The sequence below is a fragment of the Erithacus rubecula genome, assembly GCF_903797595.1.
Source record: "Erithacus rubecula genome assembly, chromosome: 9".
In the NCBI taxonomy this organism is placed as follows: domain Eukaryota; kingdom Metazoa; phylum Chordata; class Aves; order Passeriformes; family Muscicapidae; genus Erithacus; species Erithacus rubecula.
In genome coordinates, this window is record NC_136660.1 from 15,656,156 (window position 1) to 15,679,910 (window position 23,755).

Sequence of the window (23,755 nt, forward strand, 5' to 3'; positions counted from 1 at the left end):
AACTCGGCTGCACAGGCTCACCAGCAGTCAATACAGAAGTAATGTCTGCACCAGAAAGAGTTAGGCTATTTTAGGCTCGTTGCTTTTTGGTTTCTGGCTTTTTTGTGTGGTTGTGTGTGGGTGTTTTTCTGCTGTTTTGCAGGGTTAGTTTGTTTTTCTTTAAATGTATGACATTCGCTAATGTGCTAAATGAGTAGGAAAGTGTGAATTAATGGACACAAGATCAGCTTCACTTGTTTAAGAAGCCAAAATCCACACACTTTTAGAACAAATCAGATATTTATTTAACCAAAATAATTTGCAGAACTTAAAAACAGAAGCTACACAAATGGCTTTAACAAAGGCGTGCATTCTCTCCCTTCCAAATAAAACTATAATTGACACATTTAAAAAACAACAACAAAAAGCAGGGATTTAGGACTTCCACAGGAAGATTTTTTTAAACAAATTTGCCAGTTTATACCACTGAGCACAAGAACTAAGCTGCAAATGTGGAACATGCTCATTTTCTTACTTTTTATGAAAGCCTGCTAAAGCTACAACTATCACCTGCATTATACTCTAGAACATGTTAAAATCCACTGGAAGAACACAAGGGATTTGAACAAGGCCTTAAGGAAAGTCAGCATCAAGGACCAGTGACATCTCTGGAAGATCTGAAAGACTGCTTAGAGGCCACATTTGCATATTAAAACACGCACTCTGCATTGGACTCTGATGACTCTTCTAGGACTTTGAAGACACCCATTTTTTCCTTTTTCATTTTTTCAGAGGTCTTCATTTGATCTAAGATTAAAACAAATTAAATGGTCAACAATAATAGGTGTAGTAGAAAAGAGATTTGGAAAACAAGTTGACAAAACCATTTTGCAGTGTTGGAGAACAAGGTGATAAAACCATTTTGCTCTTTCATTAACAGCTGGCTACTAGAAATTTGTGTTTGAGAATATTTTCCAGCTGTATGATTTTAGAAAAAAATTCCAACATCTCTGGCTAAATGTGAATGGAGAAAAGCCATTCTAAAAGCTGCCTGAACTAGTCTAATTTTCCTGAAAAAAAATACAGCTCTGATAAATAACATTCTTTCTAAAACTTCAAAGGCCTACAAACTTATTTTCCTGGCAATTGCAATCACTTTGTTGAATATTAAAGCTAATGGAAAAGTATTATATTTATAAAAATTTGGTAATTATAGCTTACCAGGGTGGGAGCTGGCATTTCAGTTTCTAAAGCACTAGCTGCAGTTAGCTATAGCATATATTCAGTGTATAATGCCAGACTAATACCTTTGTGTTAACATTTTTTGACAAATTTGTTATATTAATTTTGATCAGCATAGCAAAGAACAAAAAAAAGCAACCACGATAAATATGTTGCACACTAATAATACAAGACAACAGCACCTTCTTCAACTTGAAAAAATAAATTAGATTGTTTCACAGTCTGAACTTGTAAAGACATAGACCTTATTATCCATTCATCAAGAATAATTTGCTGTATTATCAGTTAGTTAAGTCGTTTTGCACAACAGTGCCTTAATTTTTTTCCTAAATTATCTAAATTATAGCAAAAGTTTTATAAGGCAAGTTCATTTTACACAAACTACACAACATACTTATTTAAGGCAAAAACTTTTATTCTAAATTCTGTAATGACTGGGTTTGTTGTTTTTTTTACACCTATGCTTGGAGTCTTTCTGCTAAAGATGGTGACAGAAAGGCGTACTAAATCTACTAATAATACAAAAGCAATCTACATCTATGAACTGCACAAGAATTTTTCCTCTCAGGAAAGTTAAGGGCTTTTTTCAATACTATCTTGGCCTGATCAAGCACTAGAATTTGCAGACAACCTCAAAAAAGAGTTGTGGTTTGGTTGGATTTTTTTGCTACATAGCTGATCCACTGACAAGCCATGGGAACTCTGAAAAGCTTGATTTTCTTTCCTCCAAATGTTAGACTTGACTTAGTTTCCCAAAAATGTTGGATAATGTTAAATAATTGTATTTTGAATTAAAAACATACTTTGATACTGTCGTAAGTTTGCTGGAATAAATATTTTTCTGAGAATAATTTCTATTTTGATCAATTACAGCAACTCTCCTTGAAAGCTGCTTTGCAGAACATCTGTTAATCTATGCTTGCCATTCACAGTGTGCTCAGGGCACAGCATGTCTGAATGTGGTTTTCTGGAATACTTTTGTCTAATTTCTGTTATTTCTTCTCCAGCAAACCATATTGAAAATTTCAAAAAGGGACCAAAGGGTCAAATGGACAACACAGTTGTACAGAAATGAAGCTATGGCAGCTTTCTACATACAATGACTCTTAAAAAATATGAATTTACTTTTGAACAGAAAAAAGCAAACACAAAAACTCAGACTTACCAATAAGATCACTTCTATCCAAAAGTAATTCTAGATCTTTATCACTGATTACTTTTTCTTTAGATCCTTTAACCTCCCTGTTAAAGAAGAAATAATTTTTCAATACAGATAAAGGCATGTTAGTATTGCACAGAATTCAGTTTTCCCATGTAGCAGAATCCCTAGGACATTCTTTCCTCTACAAAGATCCACATGTCACTTCATAAGACAATAGAGTTCTCGACAGCTGCTTACAAGTTACAAACTCAATGTCCAAGAAAATACAAAATCTGCATACCTCTCATAGTCTCTGGATTTCAGTAATTCTAGTAATTCCTGAGGGTCCAGGCAGCTTTTTGACTGTGCTAGGCCAGATTTGCCACCTTTGAACTGATCTGTAGAAAGAATAAATTTTAAGAAAGCACACAGAGACTAGAACAAATTACTGTTGAATATGAAAACTAATGCTAGGTTTCATTGTTTTAGCCCTCAGATGAACACACCTTACACTAACAGAGACAAACTCAGAGGTACATAGAAGGTTTGCATGCAAGCCTTTCTTTAATGTGTATGTATGTAGATATATATGTACTATGAAGAAGAACTGTTTGGAACACCAATTCAACATGCCCACATGCACACACAGAGCAGAAAAGCCATTAGTTCTACTTACAGGAGAAACATGGTAAATAAAGTTAGATGGTGGGTGCTGAAGTTTGTTCTCTTTGTATTGTAAGCTGGTTAAAACAAAGTAAGCAGTATTAACCACGAGACAGGAATATGTGAAAGAATATGTGTGGTTTGCAGAGAGAGCACCCTCAGTTTAATGAAAGAGACAGACATGACAAAATAATACCCCTGGCACAGGCTGCTTTTTTGAGACTATGCTAGCACTTATTTACAGCAAATCTGGAAGTCAATCCAACTGTAAAAAACATTACACAAGATTATTACCTAACCAAAGCTCAGCATGGATGAAGCCAAGCTCAGTCTTACACATTACAAGGAGACTGGCAAGACTTGCTGTTCTGTGCCAAGTTTCCTCAGTTTTTATCAACATATGTACCCATTTTATTAATGTCTTCACTGATTCCTTTCATCACACTGATATCCCTTCCTGTATCTCATTTTCTGAAATCCTCCCTACATCTTTTCCCCTTTCCCTTCAAGAACTCTGAGATTATCTGTGAAGTGCAAGTCAGATTCAAGTTCCAGAGCAGTCTGAGCTGTATGACATTAACACCTACAGCAGGACCTATCCAGGTCCTTTCATGCATTATTAGTTATGCTGTCTCTCTCTTTTAGCTTTCAGAGTTTCACAATCCATATGGTATTAAATTAGTGCTGTGCAGGTCTCAAGTTGCCACAATAGTGATAGGAGAAAAATAAAGTTTCCTAAACAAGTTTCTTCAATGTAACAGAAGCACAAGATGGAAAGCCAAAAAAACCCCAAAAAACCCCCAAACCAACAAACCCACTGTAACAAATTCCAGTTCTTAAGCTCCAGTATTTGTATTGTATATACCCTACATGGTTAGTTTTGTGATATTCCTTCCTCATTTACTTCTCCAAGGTTCCAACACTTTTTAGATATTCACAGTAACAGGATCCATAACATCAGCTTTACATTTACACAATGAATCCAAAGGTTCCTGAAGTGACACCCCTACCTAAGCAGGAATACTTACATGTGATACACCCATAGATGTCAAGATAAATACTGAATTTACTGCAAAACTGAAGGCATTGGCACTTAGCTTCCTTCCAGTACAAGCAGTCCCAGTCTCCAGTGCTGCCTTAGTACATGGCAGTCATCTATTAGAGCCCATTCTGTGCTCATCTTGCTCAGGTGCTCATCTTGCTGCTTGGATTTTAACTTCAGTTTGACCCATTACCAAATCATTAAAAAAACCAAACCAAACTAAACCAAACCAAGAAAGTAGACTGGTCAATAACATGCCTATAAAGAGGCAGCCCAGGTAGTCACACCAAGACAGAAATACAAAAAAAAAAAAAAAAAAAGGCTAATGCTAGGATAAAGTAATTATCAAAGATTAGCTCACATCATCCAAAACCAGAGGCAAACCACAGCTTAGGCTTGACTGTGCAGTAGACAGAGGTGTGCCCTCATGAAAATCCTTTTTTCTACTCAATATGAGAATATAAGAATGATGAGAAGATTTCAACCTCCTCTGAAGTTTAATATAAAGCTAGCTATTGTTCAGAAGCCAAGTTATAAGAATTGCAATTCTTCAAGTGAGTTTAATGTTTGGAAACTGCTATATATAGAGCTACAGTCCAAATGTCACATACAGAATAAGCTACAGAAGCAAAGCAGGATTCCTACAGGATCTGTACAAGAAAAACTCATCCCCCAGAAGGGACACTTCAAAGCAATCACATTCTAAAGACTTTTGAGTACAACAAGCCATATAATCAAGAACATCACAAGAATCACTGTTGTTCTGTACATAAACCCAAGGACTATTGTTCTATTTAGCACTGGCCAGTTGTTCAAACAGGACTGGATTTCTGTGGTTATAATACACTGGACAGAGGCAAATACGATAATGAAATTTGTTACATCTTGAGATTTAAAGAAGCAACACATGTTGACATGAAGTCCTAAGAGAAAGACACTAACTTTTATGGATGATCAGCTTCTCCAGCTTCCTCTTGGCAGCAGCTCTCTCCACAATCTTCTGGTCAATAGTATTTGCTGTCACGAGACGATAAACAACTACTGGCTTTGTCTGACCAATTCTGTGACACCTGTCTTGGGCCTGCAAGTCTGACTGGGGGTTCTGAGCAGATAAAGAAAGCAAGCAGTAACAATTTAGTTAGGCCATTATCCTTTTTTAAAAGGACATACCACATGCAGCATTTTTCATGGGTAGCTCAGAGCCAGTGCAGAAGCAGAAGAGACACAGTATAATAGAACTCTACCTCTCTTGACTCTTAAGCTTATCCATGAAAGCTCTGCTATAGCTGCACAGGCAGAGAAACTCTACTAGCTTGGACTATTTCTGCACCACATGCTGCAGTTTTCTACAGATGACATGGTTAATATGACAGATTTAGATGATAATTTTAGTTGTAGGTTTGTGTTGAGTTTCTTTGCTGAAAGATAAGAAAAAGTGTTCTAAGTGTTCAGCCGTTTCTAAAACTGAAAACAGCAGCACTGTCTACTAAAATAAAGTGAAGATTCAGAGGTCCCCAGTCATTTTCTTCCATACCTCTCCTTCCCAGCCCCCAGACTTAAAGGAGCAGTAGAATCCTAGCTAGCTAAAACACGTGGCAAGTCACAGAGGAAATTCATGAGCTGGTACTAACATGGCAGCTGTTGTAAACAGGGAACCAGAAAAAGGTCACCTACACTCAAATTTAAGTAATAAAAAGAAGGAAATGTATTGACAACACAAAAAAAACCCTCCTGTTTTCAGTAATTCAGGGGCAAACTCAGAAACCAACTCTAATGTTGTATTCAGTAACCCAGGACTTTTCAAATGATGCTGTATTATTTCACAAACAAAATGTGTGCACATGCTACTACTACCTTCATGTAACACCTCATTAAAGTTATAGAAATGATCTGTACCACAATGGGTTTGTAAATGATTATCAAAAGCAGCAAGAGAAAGCCTTTTTGACACACATCACTAGGTTGATCTGTCAACATACCCAGTCACTGTCATAGATGATAACTGTGTCTGCTGTAGTTAAGTTAATGCCCAGGCCTCCAGCTCTTGTGCTCACTAAGAACATGAAGACCTCAGGGTCGTTATTAAACTGGTTCATCTGGAAAAGATTTCATCTATTAAAAAAAGCAGATGGATCAAACATAACATGGCTAATGCTTTATTTTGGGAGACCTGTTTAAAAAAGATGAACACAGAAAATACAGCAGAAGGTGTCAGGGGTTTTAAGAAGCAATGCATTTTAGGCATACCTCAAGGTAATGGTTAGCAGCACACTTTACTGCTTCAGTATTTCTGAGCTGCAGATACTATAAGGCAGAAGACAATTTTCAGCATAGAGTTGTTCTGCCTATTAAAGGCAAAGTGTTGTGCAAAATCATATCCTAGTGTCACAGCAAAAGCAGAATTTGCTAATGTGCTCAACAGGGCATGTTCATCTACTTACATTTTCTTCTCTTTCCGAATAGGACATAGAGCCATCCAGTCGACTGAATTTGAAGTTTCTCAGGTAACAGTAATCCATCAAAATGTCAAGCATCATAGTCATTTGTGAGAACAGCAAGACCTACAAAACCAGAAAGATTCCTTAATGACATTTTTTTATTCATAAGGAGATGACTATCTTATCACTCCAATAATCTTCAGCTTTACCTTATGTCCTCTCTTTTTAAGTTCTGGAAGCATTCGGTCCAAGAGTAAAAACTTGCCTGAATTCTTTACTAGATCTTCATCAATCTTGGAAAAGAGGGAATCATATATTAGGAAGGAAGGAGACCAATGGATTCCCCAATTCAGAAGCATCAGCAAAAGCTGTCTGAAATCTCACTGAAACAAGTGTGCACCATTTTCTTAACTAAAATCCATAATATTGGAAGCAATGTTGATTTTAGCAAACAGCATTGAATCACTTAAATCACAATGAAACTAAATCCGACCCCACCATTTCATAAGCCCAAATAATTATTTCCTAAAACTAGCTAGTTTTCACCCCATTTCTGGAAGGAGAAACCATCATGTTGTTAGTTTTTCCTCACGCAATAGTGTTGCAGTTTCTTTCCCAGCTTGTAACTAAAGCACACGGCTTCCACCTACTGGACACAGAGAGGCAGCCCTGAACAAGTTACTCAACATCAGCCAAGTGGTAAAATTTCACAGCAAGTGTTCACACTACTGCCTTAAACCCCTCTTCAAGAGGGCTTGTTAGGTCTAATTCTTGTTAAGGGTAGGGATACAGAAATTTCTAAGGTCTGAAATATACAGCAGCCACCGTGGTAATTATGAATACATTTTCCTGAGCAAGTACTAACTCCTGTGGGTGGCGTCAGCTGTCAAACAATCTCCATTTTCTGCACACTGATTTTCCCTCACCTCACTGACTGGGGAATCTGCTTTTTATGCAGACTGACTTTACACTGATACACTTCAACAGCATACTCTGGAGTACAGCACACTCTGTTATCACTCACCAAATAGGAAACATGACTACACATACCTACAAACTTTACATCTACATTTAGAATGTACAACCAACTTCCAGTTCTTCAAGATTCTTTCAATTCAAATTATTTTATAGTTTCCTATATTTCCATCTGCTTTGTGTATATTAAACTGGTCTTTGTGATGTAGCTTGGATTTTTTCTCTTTTGAGGAACGATGCTGTATTCTCTGAGCAAACAACTCTGTTGTACTTGTTTCAGTTCTTAACTCACACTTAAATGTCACCACTGCACCTCCTGCAGTACATACAATTTAGTTCGTGAACAGTTCACCAAGGTTAGCTTTGTTTTGAAAAATAACCCTGGTGAGGAGACCTTGAGGCAGCCCCTAAAGAACCTGGAGTCAGTGGTAACCAGCAACTCTTTGAATGAGTAACTCTCAACCAGCAGAAGAGCACTGTCACAATGAAGAACACCACGGCATCATTGTGCAAAGGCTTAATAGGCACAGCAGCTGAACAGGTCCCTGCAATTGCTGCTGCAGGAAGCTTCAAATAATGATTCAGAATACTGGAGGTGTATGCCAAATACTTTGAAAAGGTCATTCTTTACTGCCACCAGCTCTCAGTCTATTGCTTTTTAATGCCTGGAATAGATTTTCTCTAATGCTTTCAAAGTGTGTACCTTGAACTGTTGTGTTGCAGGATCCAAAGGATACTCAATAAGATAGGGGTGATTACAACATTTCCTCAATAACATCATAATATTCTGTAGTTTAAGGTTCACCTCGGAATCCATGGGCATGTTGACTTCTACTACTGGCCTTGAAAAGATACAACATCTCATTAGAACTGAAAGTGTCTCCTTATTATGCTACAAATACTTGAGAGAAAAAATCCCTACAACAAAATCAAGCAATGGAGTCACATGCTGTGACATCCTCAAAATCCCTTATAGTTTGTAAAGCTATTACCAGACAAAACTTCTTTGAGTGCCACACTTGGCAATGAAGGCATAACTGTTTGCCATTATTGATTAAAAATACAAAAGAGCAGTCAGTAGTAATTAGAAGCAGAATTTGATTTGTGCAAATCACCCAGCAGAAAAGGGAACAGAAGCAAGCCCTCACCAGACCACATGGTCAGATTTCCTGGGCAGCCAATACCTAAGATAGTCCAAAATCAGCTCCCTGCCTACCCCAATTTGGCCACATTGCAGGAATCACAATGAATACAGCTATTTAGCTCTTCTACATGTAAGTACTGTCTCCAACATAAGGGATCCATGACATACCATAAATCTAACACTTAGATTTAATTATCTGTTCTCACAGGCTACATTGGACTAGAATAAAAATCTAGCAAAATGAGCACTTTTCAACCTGAAGATTTTCTTATGTCCAAGGGACTTTCAACCAATTTAGAGCCACCAAGAGAAGGAAGAACAGAAGGACATTTGAAGTGCTGATCTTTCCCAGCAACTGTTATGCATGATGGGGCCCCTTCTCTCCTGTGGATGGCTGAACACCTGCCTGCCCATGGGAAGCAGTGAATTAATTCCTTGTTTTGCTTTGCTAGCATGTGCAGCTTTTGCCTTCCCTATTAAACTGTCTTTATCTAAAACCACAGGTTTTCCAGCTTTTTCCTTCTGATTTCCTCCCCAACCCCACCGATGGAGCTGTGCTGCCTGGGGTTAAACCACAATGGTGTCCTGAAGTTAGCTGCAACTCTAATGAGCCACTGAGTGGTGGCACAATAATCACTGCTACCATGGCTCACTGAATACCAGGTAAAATCAAAGAAACAAACCATAAAACTACAACAATGGTTAATAACTAAATGCCATTCTTCCTGATCAATTTCAGTCAGCAAAGCTTTGAAAGCAAACCAAGAGGGAGACAGACAGTACAACAACAAAAAAATCTTTCAAGACAGGCACCTCTCTTTTTCTACTTCCTCTTGCATTTTGCTGATTAATTTTTCCAAGTCATCAGGTGAACCATTATGTTCTTCACAATAATCAACCACTTTCCGACTACGGCGCTTTGGTCGGCCTGTAGAGCTCAGCTCAACTACTTCTTCCTGTGGGAAAAGAGAACACTGCCATCAATAGCAGCCAGCTTCAGATATAAAGGCCTGTGCTGGTCCAAGAAATCTCAAAACTGAAAAGAAGCCTCAGTGATGTGCATCATGCAACACTTATTTAGACTCAGCAGCTTAAATTCTGGCTATGCAGAATATGCAGCCAAATTGTAAAGGTCTGCAACTGTAGATTTTCAAAGTTTCTCTTTGATTTTAAAAGGCTACATTCATTTTACAATTCTAAGCTGAAACTGTCAACTCTATGAAAACAGTGCTCTTTTTCTCCCAAGCTACAAGTAATCAAGAAGATATTTACACTGATATTGTTTTAATTCTGTGCCACAGGCCTATCACAGTAACTGCCACTGAAATAGATAATGAATAGATCAGACTAAAAGTTTAAGAATAAGAGCAGATTGAGTTACAATGGTAATGAAGCAACAGCAGAATGGTTTTGCATACAAACTATTAAAAGCAAGGCCATTTTTAACATCCTTATCAGTAGATACCTCATTATTTCCAAGCAGTTTCCTAATGGTGCGATTGACAATGGCAGTATAGAAAGTTTCCTGCTTCTTTGCCAGGGGTGCATACACCACAACTTCCCGTTTAGGAGGAACCTCCAGAGCCACATCCGATTTCAGCCTTCTCAGTAGGAAAGGTGTCAGAATCTGAAATGGTGAGCACAGCTGTCAACACAGCTTTAAAAAAAAAAAAAAAAGAAAAAAAGACAACAACACAGAAGCAGGCCTACTGATTTAATGCTATTTTGCCAATTTAAAGGAGGAGTTAATTTGCATATATTTAGTTTTTTAGTATGCATGCCTGCTCAACATTTTCATGCATATGCTGGTTCTAAGACGTGTTGAAACAAACACACCCATGGACATTCAAAAAATCCTGAAGTGCTTAGTAGGGGTGCAGTAGTAACTACACTACAGACCTTTCTTACAAATGCCAGTAACTGAAAGTAATCTTAGTTCAAAACTGCTAATTTCGCTTGTTGTATTTCTTAAATCGAATTTTTCTGAAAACGCCCAAAACCTTAAACCAATTGTCATCAACAATTATATGTAGAAGATACAGTTTAAATCCTTCTGCAGCAGCTTACAGGAAAAATGATATGTCTGTAAGCATTTACTTCCACACACTCTCTTAAAAAAAAGAGCTTTAAGTGTATATTTGAAAACAGCCATATTGTATAACTAGTTTGTCCAAAGGTATTTCACTTAACACCTAAAAGTTACATAAGTTCCCTCAAAGTTATGTTTTAAAAAAATACATACACTGATTAAATCTCTTGGTGAATGGAAGTCTATAACTGCAATTCAGTTTCAAGAAAAAAAATGAGTGGCTATCAAAGAGATATATTGCTCTTTTAGCATTTTTAAGTGCTGTAAAGATTGAAAAAACCACCCCAGAAGTCTAAGGAAGTCCAGAAGTGACACAATAAAAACTTCAGACCAGAATTCAGTATCACAAATAAGATTTTGACACACTTCATGAAATGACAAGTCAATCTTACAACTATATCATAAAAAATACAAAATGAAGAATAAATGAAAACCTGATGCAGCATATGTAAGATGTTTTGCTCCCTTTCTTTAGCAATAATATCTTCTGCAGTTTCTGTAATGCTGGTAATATCAAACCAGGATTCAAAGCTATAAAACAAAGCAAGGAAAAAAATAGCTTACTTCATAACTATTGCCTTGATTATTTTAGTATCTATTTTTCTCTTATCCTGTGATTAAAAAAAAAAAAAAAAAGCACTCACATCCATCATGAATAGAAGGTGTACAAGAGGAATTTCTCAAACATACTTGCCAATTCAGAAGCTTGATGTTTTATGTGATTTGCAAAAACACTTGTACTAATTGGAATATTCATTATCATCTATTATATTCCATCTAGGTTATAGCTTTTTTCAAAAATCAGTCCAAATACTGTTTTGGCAATGCTCTTCCACCTGACCCCTTACTGCTGCAGAAAAGGATCTGTGGGTCCTGTGCCTGCCAGCTTTACACAGCTTCATCCAGTGCCTTTGAGAATCTCAAAGCAGCACCAGGCACTTGTGATAAAACAAACATCTCTCTGCAAATGTTCGTGTCTTAGCTCACAGCTGAGCTTCCACCATCCAGGGAGACCACAATTAATTCCTTCCTTTCTGAAACTGAGTGTGCGGCAAGACATTTCAAAGCCTTTGCCACCAAATAATCATATTGAATTGCAACCATGCCATAAAACAGCTCTTCACATACTGATAAGTTCAGTAATTAAAGAGTCTAATAATACTCAAACAAAACAAACAGAAATACCTTCCACCATCAGATTGCAACTCACCTTTTCAAATCATCAAACACATCTGGCAACAGGAAGTTAAGCAATGACCAAAGCTCTGCCAAGTTGTTTTGCAGGGGAGTGCCAGTCAACAGGAGTTTATTGTCTGCATTAAATCGTTTCAATTCTCTGATAAGGCGGCAGTTCATATTTTTAATCCTGTGACCTTCATCTACTATCAGATATTTCCAGTAGCAGCTCTGTGAAAATAAAGGGTATTTCAGTAAATTTCAGCTTTATTCCATCAAAACAGGTGTCAGATTAATTAAGATGCACTAATTAGTGTTAAAAAGGTTCTATTTATTGTTTTTCACTTTGCCAGACTAATAGAGCTGAGCCCAAACAGTTAAAGCCACACATCTGCTTCATGGTGACTGCCTAGGTGCTTAAAACAGAGCTTCTACAAGAAGCTCATCTTGCTGAAACAACCACTGTGATGGTAACCACAATATTTACACACTGAGTATAGCTTTTACTCTAAACACCCTTAACCATCACCTACAAGAAGGTAACAAAAAGAGCAGGAATGCTGTAATTATCTGCTTTTACAATAATGCTCTGTTTGAAGAACTTAAGCATTAAATTGTCGAGCTACTACTACAAGAAAACAGAAGTGAATGCCAACATACATGCTACAGTATGAAACTTGCTGTACAGGCAGTTTTTTACCATGTTCAAAAGCACTGCTAACAGTACTGAGGCACAAGACAGTCCTAGGGCTAAGAGAACTTGGATACCTGCAGGGCATTCCTGTCTCGCATTGCTATTTCAAAGGATGTGATGACCACAGGATAGATCTGCGGTGATCCTTGTCTTGTGTGAATTTTACGAACCAGTTTACGGCGCTCCTGCTGAGCTCCATGATAGAGCATTAGTGGAATCTGTAAAAAAGAGGTTACAAGTCAGGACTACAATACTCATTTTAAGCTAATGGGAAGACAGTAGAAATAACTGAGAGCTCTTACAAGAAGGCTGTAAATACACAGCAAGTCACAGCACAGTTTGTAGTAACCGAATAAACAACTACAATTAAAATTATGTTCTATATAGAGAAAATTTCAAGGCAAAGAATTAGAATAGAAATTAAACAATTTGTGCTTTTAAACCTAAGGAAGAAGAAAAGTCTTCATTTCTCTTACCTCTGGAGTAAATCTCTTGAATTCAGACATCCAGTTTGGAAGAGTAGACAAAGGACCACACACTAAGAATGGACCAGGGACCCCTCGCTCCACCATCAGTGCTATTGTTGCAATACACTGGATTGTCTTCCCCAGCCCCATTTCATCAGCTAATATGCCATTAATACCATTTTCCCAAAGCATCTGCATATAAAAAAAAAAATTAAAAGTAAATGCAAAATAATCAGCACACATTTGGAAAAACAAAGATCTTTAGGAATGTAAAACCTGTGAATACTCTCTACTACGCCCATTTTATATCACAGATGAAGATGACTCTCTCAATTATAAAAATAAATACAAGCATTTTGTAAATACCAGATATTCTCAGGTAGATGCATGCACTCCTAGCCAACTAAGTGCCTGAATAGGACACAAAAATCACAACAGTATCAAAGGAAAGTATGTTACTTTAGTAACTTCAGTATTGCATCAGAAGGCACTTTAACTGCAAGTTCAGCTCACATTATCGGAGGTTTTACTCATCCCAGCTCCAAAATTTCACTTAGCTCTGCTCTCCAAAAGACCCAATGACTATGCTGACATTTCAGTGGTATCTATTCAAGGAGCTTCTATAGGCTTGGAGCTCCTGTAGCTACCTCACCACAAGAAAAAGGTGCACTTCCTGGCCAACACAGCTACCTGCTCCAGCCAAAGTTCTTGGGCCAGACACTGCCTACTCTGACAAATAACAAATGAAGAGAAAGACACAGAAGTGTTCTTTGGCCACTCTACTATTCAATAGAGATACACAAAAAGGTTATCATAACATGGGCCCAACTAAGGAAGCTGATTTTCTCACCAGAAGAGGCCTGTCTTCACTAGGCACTTTCCAGTAACAAAGTGAGTGAGCAAGTTTAGTAGCACTCATTTAAGGGGTGAGTCTAAGCATGTTGAAACAGACTGTGTATGCTTATAGGGAGGAAAAACAAAGAAAAAATCTAAGAGAAATATGAGATCAGTAGCAGAATTAAAATTGACTGTTATAATTTTTTTAATTTGGCCTACATGCTGAAACAGGTAGAAATTAAAAATATATGTGGGCAATTTTGATGGCAAGTTCCTATAGCTTTTTATTTCACAGGCTACAGACGTAACATTTTTAACACACTGTGTTAAATATTACTAGTTAAGACTCCAAGATACAGAGAATGAAAACTTATCTGTCAAGCCTGCAAAGGTAACAGGTCTTTGAATATCTTTGGGTACTGAAGCCCTTAAGAGAGAAAAATAAGATTGTCCCTCAGTAGTATGTACAGTCCTTCTGCTTTCACAAACTCTTTGTAAGGAGAGGTTGAGTTGAACAAGAAAATAGATGGAAAAAGGGAAAATGGAGAACACCACCCAGAAAGTCTAAAGGTTTAGAAACACCAATATCCTTCCCACACTGAAACATTTTATTTGCTGTTTGACAACTTTTTCATAACACCAGATTCTTGTACCGTGAAAAGATCATAACTAACTAAAAGAGCATAACTAACTCTCTCTTCACCTTCCCTGTACCAACTATGATCAGAGATTTCTAATATCTCTTCCCCTCCATGCCTGTTTCCAATCAGCAGCAATTCTGATCAAATTCAATTACATCCATACCCTTAGCCACTCCATGCCTTCCACTTGGTACCACCTCATTACACCACCAGTAAAAATCTTTGGCTGTTGAAAAGGCACTGGTTGTCCATTAAATTTTCGCACGGGATCAAGAAATTGCTTGGCACTGTGTCGTACAGCTTGACATAATCTGTCCTTAATGACACTATTTGAGTCTCCATTTTTCTGCAGGTCTTCTGGATGCAGGTTGTCAGCAGAGCTTTCATCCTGTGAAAGGAAGGTCAAGGAACATATGACAAATCAAAGCCTGCTAAGACATACTTCTTCCCAATTTACATCAGCCCTAAAGTGCAGTTAATTCAGTCTCTGACACAAAGACTTCTAAGTTAACTGTCAACTCAAGAGTGGACTTGATAGATTATTTTCTCCTTTATAATTCAATGGCAGTGACAGCTACTGAAGCTATTTGGCTTATAATTTTTGACCCATAAAAGTAAACAGACTTAAAACCATTCTCACAGAGGCTGGCATTCAATGCAGCTACCTCCCTTCTGTAAACAGAAGGGCTTTCCTTTCTGTAAGCTGTTCTAATGTAAGGAAGCAATTCACACTGTGCATGCAGCTCTTGAACTACAGAAGCAAAAAAGAGACCTCACCTGTTATCTCCACATTTGACTGCTTAAAAATTACTGTTAAGGTCTTAAACACCAACATGAATATTACTTAATAAATTCCTATTTCCTTCATTTCTGAAGCTACTAGCAACCTGTGAAGTATAAATACCTTTAAACTCAGTTTAAAAAAAATAAACTAAAAGTTTTCATCTTAGATTTCTGAAATAAGTATTTAAGTGCATTCATTTATACCACCTTTCTAAACTTTAATTCAGGACTTCAATAACTAGCAAAGATGTTTATATACAAGTAAAGTTTACAGATACACTATAAAGTATAGAAAGCCCTCCCTCCCTTTGGGCTTAGCACTCTTAAACTGCAAGAATATGTGTCAACATACCTGATCTTCCACTTTACTTTTTTTCGCCACTGATAATATTTCCTGGAAACAAACAGGAAAAAAAAATGCTTATGTGCTTTTCAACTTTAAAGGCTACTGTAATTTGCATTTCATGTAATATCTCCATTCATCTTTCAATCTGGATATATTTTTAAAACCTTTCCATACAACATCATTAATCACAGAAGTGAGTCTAAAACAAGACCACACACCAGGTAACACATTTCAGTTACAGGGTAGCTGACAATTCAGTTGGCAAAGTAGACTCTTCACAGCTTGCCTCCCTAAAGACTTTAAAAAACAAAATATCCAGCCTCTACAGCTGTGACAACACTGCTTGTTACATAGATCTTTGGTCACAGTCGGACTACTGATGGCTGATAATATATGGTAGCAATGTATGAGAATGGAGTGCTCTGAAATACAGATGTCAAAGAAACTGGCTCACCCATTTCTGTGCTACAAAAATTCAGACAACATCTTTATAGTTAAGTCATACCTCTTTGGACATAATTTCTGATATGTTGTATGTCCCATCTTCTCTTCCTCTCTTCCTTTTTGCACCTATAAGATAATATTTGAGTTTATACAATGCATCAAATATTAAGGAAATCAAACCCACCAATACTGAAAAAAGGCAAAGCCTAATACATTACCTGATTTCTCTTCTTTGCTATCAACTGGGTTTTGACCCTAGAAAATAACCATAGGAAGAGGTTCATCATCTTATGCATCTCTAACTATCATGACACAGATAAAGAGATGTAATCAGACTCCAACCATTACATTCGAAAGCTTATTGAAACATTTCTACTCTTAAACAGTTTTCAGAAATACAGCAAAAAATACTCCTGCTTATTTTTTCTTGTTACTTATTCACTGTTTTGACTGAACAAAGCAATCATTGCTAAAATAAAAAACTCAAAACAAACTGAAACCATTTTCTCTAATAATAACCAGTCAAACACATCCCCTAAAATGACTGTCATGGTATACAAATTTTAAGGACTTTCAAACAGTCTTACTACACTTAAAATAAATATGGTATATTGGATAGATCCTGCAAGTCAAATACTGGACAATCAAACTTACTTATTTTACTTATCTTGACCAAAACTAACATTATCATTTCTCAGACATCCATTTAGAAAGTTGCATAAAGTAGCTACTTAATCTTACCTTAGCAGATTTTAACATCATCTCTCTCTTTCTTTCTAACTTCTCTTTCCTCCTCTGTTCCTAAACAAAATAAAAACCACACATGCAATTCTTATCTTTCCATAATACCCACAAGAGTACTAACCACTACAGAAGTGATAGATTACATTGCCAATAGTGAGTTCCATGTACTCTATAGACTTTGCTTTGCAACCCCACTAAGTTTGTTCTGATATAGTTTAAAACAATAAAGCAAAATCTGGACAAGAAAGTGCCACTGCTCTAAATTGTTTGTCAGTAAATACTTCAAACACTTAAATAGAGAAATTTAGAAAGATCTGAACAAAAATATTCCCAATTGCAAACTCCTGAAGTTTATATCTCCTGCAGTAAGTTTTCAATTTATTCAACTTCTACATACAACATATTCACTGCAGAACAGACAGCAATACAAGTAGCCTAGAATGCCTTTAATAAGTGCTTTCATGCCTTGAACTTGATATTTCCATTCCATCTGCTATTTTTACCTGCTGGAAGCAAAAGGATCCTGAAGAAAGAGTTAAAGACCTTGGTATTTATCAGATGGAGCAAGATTTAGTATCAAAATATGCACTCTAGCAATACAATTAGCATGAATTTGAGCTGACAGTTCAACTAGAGAAGTATTTTGGAGAGGAGGTTCCTGCAGTGTATCAGTGTCCCTTTTTGGAAAATGTTGTTTTTCTTAATCTTTTCCCTCTCTCTCAAGCATAAAATCTTGCAAACTTGCCCATAAAGGTACAGGTAAGAAAGTCAAGACAAAGCTAGGCATGAACACTGCAGCACATGGATTAAAAAAAAAAAAAAAAATCAACAAGAATACAGGTAACACTGTTTCATGGAAGCTCTTATTTGGGAACAGCATGGCCTCAGATCACTGAAATTTACTGATTTGTTTGAGGGAGGCCTAAGTTAGGATCTTGGAGGTAAATTTTATCCTCAGCTTTCAGTTAATAACAAAACCAGGCTACTTAATTTACTACTTATCAGTTCTCTGCACCTTCTATCATCCCTCCATGTTTTCTAGCTCCCTTAAACTTCAGCTCTTATTTGAAATACTTACTCTTCTTTCTTTGCACTCAGGCCAAAAGCACCATAAAGGTATCAGTGCCACCTTTACACTGTGACTTTAAATTATAATTAATGTTCTTCCATATCTGAGTCATCTTTTAATTTACAGAACAAATTCTGAACACTATGTAAAGCATCATGTCATTCCTGTGCATCAGATCCCATTAGATTTTAATCCTACAAATGCAATCTTAAAAGCATTTTTACTTCAAACAGCTGGATGGAAAAAAACACAGACAACACTTCTCCCTGCAGCAAGAACACACCTACCTCTAGCTGCTGCTGTTCCATTTTGGTTAGCAAGAATTTGGAATAGATGTTGCTTTTTTCAAGCAGATGTTGAAGCCTCTTATAGCGCATTTCACTTGATTCCCTGTCCCAAGAAGTGCGAGCCTGGCCAACAAAAAGAGATGTCAATCATTTACAGCTACAATTGTGAACATAGAGCCGCTCCTTATGTTAAAAGCATTAACTCTGAAGTGTCTCACACACAGACACTGTCCCTTCCAGCCATGGTACATTTATGATTTGTGACTGTATGGACTCACTCATACCTATTAAGTGCTGTAAGATAAAGTAACTGAGGGACCATGCACACCCCCAGTACAGCCGCACATGGCATTCAACGGCTCAAAGATGCCTCAACTCCATAGATTTAGAGCAAAATGAAGTCTCAGTTTTTTGTAGCCTGCAAAATCTGTGAGGGAAAAAAACCCTACCTGGCAAATTTGAGCACAGTCTCCCTAGTACTATTATAGCCCTTCATGTACATTTACACCAAGTTAGTTTCTCATGAAGAAGATATACACACAACTACAAAACTATCACGAAGTTTTAGAAAGCTCAAGTCTATTCCTAATATGAAAACAGCAACTTCTGCTCACTTTGCTTACAAAATCCACACATGCTTTTCAAAGTAACTGCTGCTGAATTAGTCAGGGTTGTGCATTTAGAAGTTTGCAAATTACTCTTTAACACTTGGATCAAGACACTCCCAAAGAGCAAAAACTATTCACCCTTCTGCCTTCATCAAACACAGTCTGAAAACCGAGATACCCAACAAGTCACAGAATCATTTGGTTTGGAAGAGACCCAAGATGATCGAGTTCAAGCATTAATCAGCACTGCCAAATCACCACTAAAGCACTAAACTAAGGATGCCTCGGAAGTGCGACATCTACGGGCTTTTCGAGCGCTGCTGCCACCAGTGCCGCTTCCCCAGGCAGAGTGTACCAGTGCTTGATCACCCCTTCAGTCAGGACAATTTTCCAAGAATGTCCCATCTAAACTCCCCGCGCCTCAACCTGAGGACGTTTCCTCTTGTCTTATTGCTGGTACATGGAACGAGACCGACCCCCCACCACCTATCTACAGTAGCTGTAGTGAAAAGTTTTAAATTAGCATCTCCAAAAGAAACCCAAGAGAGACAAGCTGCAGAGCTTTACAAGATGCTTATCTATGTCAATGCCTTTAGAAGAAACACAGGGGGAAGGGCACAAGACACACAAAAACAAGTGACTCTTGTGAAACTAAATACACTAATAGGCAGGGAAATGGGATATTTCCTGAATCATGGGACAAACTGTGAGACACTGAAAAGGTGGAGAATGTCCAGTTGATTTTCTCCAAGCAATTCCACTCAGGAAACAATTACCTTGTTCTTTTAAGAGAAGATCTGTCTCCACAATTTCTCTAAGGGAGGACATTGCATTCTCCTGATTTTCTTTGCTTCTTGTCTCCCCAGTACAGGTTTTTACGTTCAGATGACAAGTACTTGAGCTCAGAAAGATCAACTCTTGATGACAATACCAAGAGAAAACACAATTAAAACTAACCTACTTTTTCAGAAAATTGCTATTGCTCGCCTTTTGTTGGAGTGAACACGGCACTCTTATTTGATCAAAATGAAGGACTGTTTCCTCAACCAACTTCAAAAATTTCAAGCAGAAGAAAGAAAACTCAAAGATGAACAGCATTTAACTCTAATGACATCTCACTACGCCTTTTGACTCAAGCCTTCAAGCCTTATGACAGTGGTTTTTTTGGGGTTTTTTTTGACGGGAAAGGTCAAAAACTTGCCACTCTTTGTCACTATTCTACATTCACACAAATTTGCACAGTGGTATTTCACCGTTAACCCTCAAAAAGAACTGGCAACTCCTTTGCTGAACTGTTGTACAAATCACCTGGCAGGGGGCTTGCCGAAGTGACAAGCATAAGAAACACAGAAACTGCCCCCCAGTAAGCCTGTGGTAACTACAGGAGTAAATCCCCTTGGTCTGACTGGTCCCGGATTGCACAGGGAAAAGGTGATAAAGAACACAGGACAATTGAGCTATCCTTGCTAGAGGTAAGTCCTGTGGTCTCTCAAGAAATGGAGAATAAAAAAACCCCTCACATTACAGCATTGTTACAGAAGTGGTCATTGTGAAAAAAACTAAAATTTTAAGTATTTTTCTCAACAGTTCCTGTGCAATGAGAAAACTTGCTCTACAAGGGTTTCCTCCTCACCCCTTCCAGAAGTATTACCTCCACATTCTTAGTTCCTAGTCTAATCAAGGAATACCTGAAGTTCCAACAGGCTATATGATCACTTACTGTTTGCAACAAAGAATGTCAGGGAGAATCGATATTTCTTTCCAACTACAGTATCACAAAATAATGTATTATCAAAACATACCTATATAAATCCTAACTTGAAAGAGGAAAAGGAGTAATCAAAATTAGATCCAGGCCTTAGAATAATGTGACAATTCTTAAGATAGGGAAAAACCCCCTCACCTAATTTCTCTATTATACTGAATAATAGCATTAGTTCCTTGAATGAGATCTTTAAGGTCCCTTCCAATCCAAACCATTCTGTGATTCCCTAGAATACAATTCCCCAAAAACCATTTAGAACAGCTATTTCAAGCTTGTTATCTCCTTATGTCTGAAACACAATACAAATTTTCATGTTAGGTCTAGAAGCATGTTCTCACTCCATAACACACTGGTTAGTATCAACCAGGGCTTAACATCAGCGTTTGAAAACATTCTCAGCAAGAGGGAAGTGAAGGATAGTAACGATTACATCACTTGCGGTGGGGAGGTCCCATTTCCCCGAAGCAATCTTTATTTCCTGTAGCACAGGCGAACCAAACATCGCCTCCAGCTCGATCACATGCACGCTGCTCCTGGCAGCAGCGGCAGGGCAAGGCAGCCCCGCACAGCGGAGTGCGGGGGGAGCAGCAGCGCACACCAAGGCAGGGACTGGAACAAACCTGACCCTCGCTAGCTGGGTTTGCTCAGCCAGACTGCTCCATCATTCTGCATAAAGCATACCTGCTACTGAAAGAAACATATAACCAGGCCTGATTCTGGAAAGGATCTGCAGAACTCCACTCAGGCCGTTTGGCTGGTGAGGTTTTTTAATTAAGGAGAGAAAGAAATGTTATGTACACTTTGAGAAACAAAACCAGAAATTCAAAAGAATGTGAACTTAGTGCCCTTTCTGAAATCAGCTCACTTCACAGGTATTATACCTCATATTTTTAGGCTCAGAACGACAAAAGCAAAGATGTAATCTTCTCACTGCAAATTTCAACGCGTATAAATGCAGCAGGTTTCTCCCTAAGGGCAAGAGTTTACCTCTAGCCTTTAAAAACAAAAAGAAAAAACGAAGGCCCCAGGTGGATGAGCAAAAGATGCTTATACACCACAGCACGGCCTTTACCATGTCTGTTTGTTGTGAAGCCCAAGGAGCTGCAGGGCACCGGCCCCCAGGCACCCCGACAAATCCCGCCGCCGGCGGGGACCCTGCTGCGGGCCGCCCCTCACCTTCTCCAGCATCTGCCGCTCCTGCTCCAGCCCCGCCGCCTCCAGCTGCTCCTCTTCCTCCAGCATGGCCGGCGTGATCACCGCCGCCTCTGCCTGCTCCCCCATGGCGGCTCCCAGCGGTTCTGCACCGAGCGCACGGTCCCGCACGGTCCCTCACGGCCGCCCCTCACCGCTACCAGTGCCCGAGCTGCGGACGGGCATCACACCGCTCCCGCGCGCGCCGCCTCACCGCCCGCCTCGCGAGAACAAAAACCGCGCGTTGCCCAAGCCGCGCGAGAGCTGGCGCCGTTCTCGCGAGGCCGCCCGCTCAGCCCCCGGGCGCACGTGCGGCCATCTTGGCTCCTGGCAAGCTCCGGGCAGAGGCGGGGCATGGCCGGGGGAGGCGCTCCGGGCGCGGTGTCCACTGTGGAACGGGCTGCTGAGGGAGCTATCCCTGCAGGTGTTCATGGAAAGGCTGGATGTGGCACTTGGTGCCATGGTCTAGCTGATAGGGTGGTGTTCGGCCACCGGAGGGGCTCGATGGCCGCAGAGGAATTGTCCAGCCTGATGGGCTCTGTGGTTCTGTCCCGCTGCCCTCCGCCCGTGCCCGCGGGGCATCGGCACCTGAGAGCGGGGCATGGCTCCGGCACGGCCTGCGACTGCCCTGGACACGGCTGGCTGTGCCACGAGAGGGCACCGGAGCTCTGGAATCCCGCACGGGAGCGCTGGAATCCCGCTCGGGAGCGCTGCGAACCCGCCCGGGAGCGCTGCGAACCCGCCCGGGAGCGCTGCGAACCCGCACGGGAGCGCTGCGAACCCGCCCGGGAGCGCTGGAATCCCGCTCGGGAGCGCTGGAATCCCGCTCGGGAGCGCTGGGAACCCGCACGGGAGCGCTGGAATCCCGCACGGGAGCGCTGGAATCCCGCTCGGGAGCGCTGCGAACCCGCCCGGGAGCGCAGGTACCCCAGCCTTCCCAAAACCAGGCACCGCGCTAAAGTAAATATTTCCAGTGTTCAGAGCACAAACATTTTAGCTCCACGTAAATGACCCACAAACTGTCAAAATAACAGGGCTTATCGCTTCAGATGCTGTGCTGGTAATTGTCTACGCCTATTTGTCAAACGAACCACTATTTTAAACTTGCTCCACGCACATGGCGACCTGAGCCAGAAGACCTGGAAAGGGGGAGGAAAAAATAAGCAAAGAAAGGCAAACAAGTGTAGTAATAACTGAGGTGGATGGCATTCTTCTCATTCCCAAAGCCTGACAGGCCGATTCTGGATAATGTGGTTTATGGAAAAGTGATTCTGTTCTCCAAGGCGTAGTTCAGAGGTTAACTGGAGATGGATGGTTCTGCATCACTGTGAGAGAATGTTAGCAGGGAGTAATGTTATTAATCTCAAATAAAGTTATTTTATAGGCATGGTGGCAATCAAATGCACCTTTTTCAAACTTCTGTTTCACTTGCAAATATTCTCAAAACATCATAGTGAATAAACCAAAAAAACCCTTTATTTTCCATGGCACCTTTCAGTCTGTAAAACTAATGTGCTTTCAAAACTATAACATTAAAGCAGAAAAATCAACTAAATGACCACTGAAAGGCATCCAAGCTGGAACATGGTGGTGGCTGCAGTGGTTCTCAACACCATTGAAGGCAGGAAGCAAGGATGAAGATGCCACTAGAACATAAGGAGAACTTTGGAAAATTGCAAAGATTTTGTCTGAGATATGAATGATAAAACCTTTACTACTTTAACAAAAAAAACTGCCATTAAATCTTTCCTTCTCAGAAATTGTTCTTATCCAAAGAGAATAAACATCTAAGTAAAATACGTAATAGAACACAAATGTTCCATCTCACTCCTGTGTCCATACACGTTATTTTGTAACATCATTTAAACCGTTTTTAGAATTGTGAGACACACATACTCCACCTTACTTCAGATTATCACGTAAATGTGATGCCTTTGTTTCAGCCATTTCCTGCTCTGCCCATCACCTTGTCTGCAAGCAGGTTGGGATG

At 39.3% G+C, this 23,755-nt stretch overlaps 1 protein-coding gene across 2 annotated transcripts; it reads right to left on the reverse strand.

Moving 5' to 3' along the window:
* Positions 1-260: 260 nt before the first annotated feature.
* HELLS (helicase, lymphoid specific) lies at positions 261-22,020 on the reverse strand. 2 transcript variants are annotated; one of them, XM_079312806.1, is made up of 22 exons: positions 21,980-22,017; positions 21,751-21,872; positions 18,202-18,324; positions 16,843-16,902; positions 16,320-16,356; positions 16,163-16,227; positions 15,664-15,705; positions 14,692-14,916; positions 13,060-13,242; positions 12,658-12,801; positions 11,924-12,120; positions 11,148-11,244; positions 10,090-10,251; positions 9,438-9,580; positions 8,184-8,322; positions 6,715-6,798; positions 6,509-6,628; positions 6,047-6,163; positions 5,010-5,169; positions 2,664-2,760; positions 2,387-2,463; positions 261-786 (listed from the first exon to the last, which is right to left on the reverse strand). In XM_079312806.1, exons 2-22 carry the CDS (start codon positions 21,853-21,855, stop codon positions 689-691), a joined length of 2,475 nt encoding a protein of 824 aa, XP_079168932.1. In that variant the 5' UTR covers positions 21,856-21,872; positions 21,980-22,017; the 3' UTR covers positions 261-688. The 2 variants fall into 2 exon arrangements, with proteins under 2 accessions (XP_079168932.1, XP_079168933.1); XM_079312807.1 differs by having other exon boundaries at positions 21,751-22,020.
* Positions 22,021-23,755: the final 1,735 nt, after the last annotated feature.

Bases quoted from the DNA above. Each gene is read 5' to 3' on its own strand.
- HELLS (XM_079312807.1), bottom strand. From the start codon at position 21,855: ATGGGGGAGCAGGCAGAGGCGGCGGTGATCACGCCGGCCATGCTGGAG. The intron at 16,357-16,842 runs GTAAGATTAAGT...GTTATTTTCTAG, and splicing joins TGATGTTAAAATCTGCTAAG to GGTCAAAACCCAGTTGATAG. The intron at 10,252-11,147 runs GTTTTCATTTAT...TCACCATTTCAG, and splicing joins TCTTACATATGCTGCATCAG to ATTCTGACACCTTTCCTACT.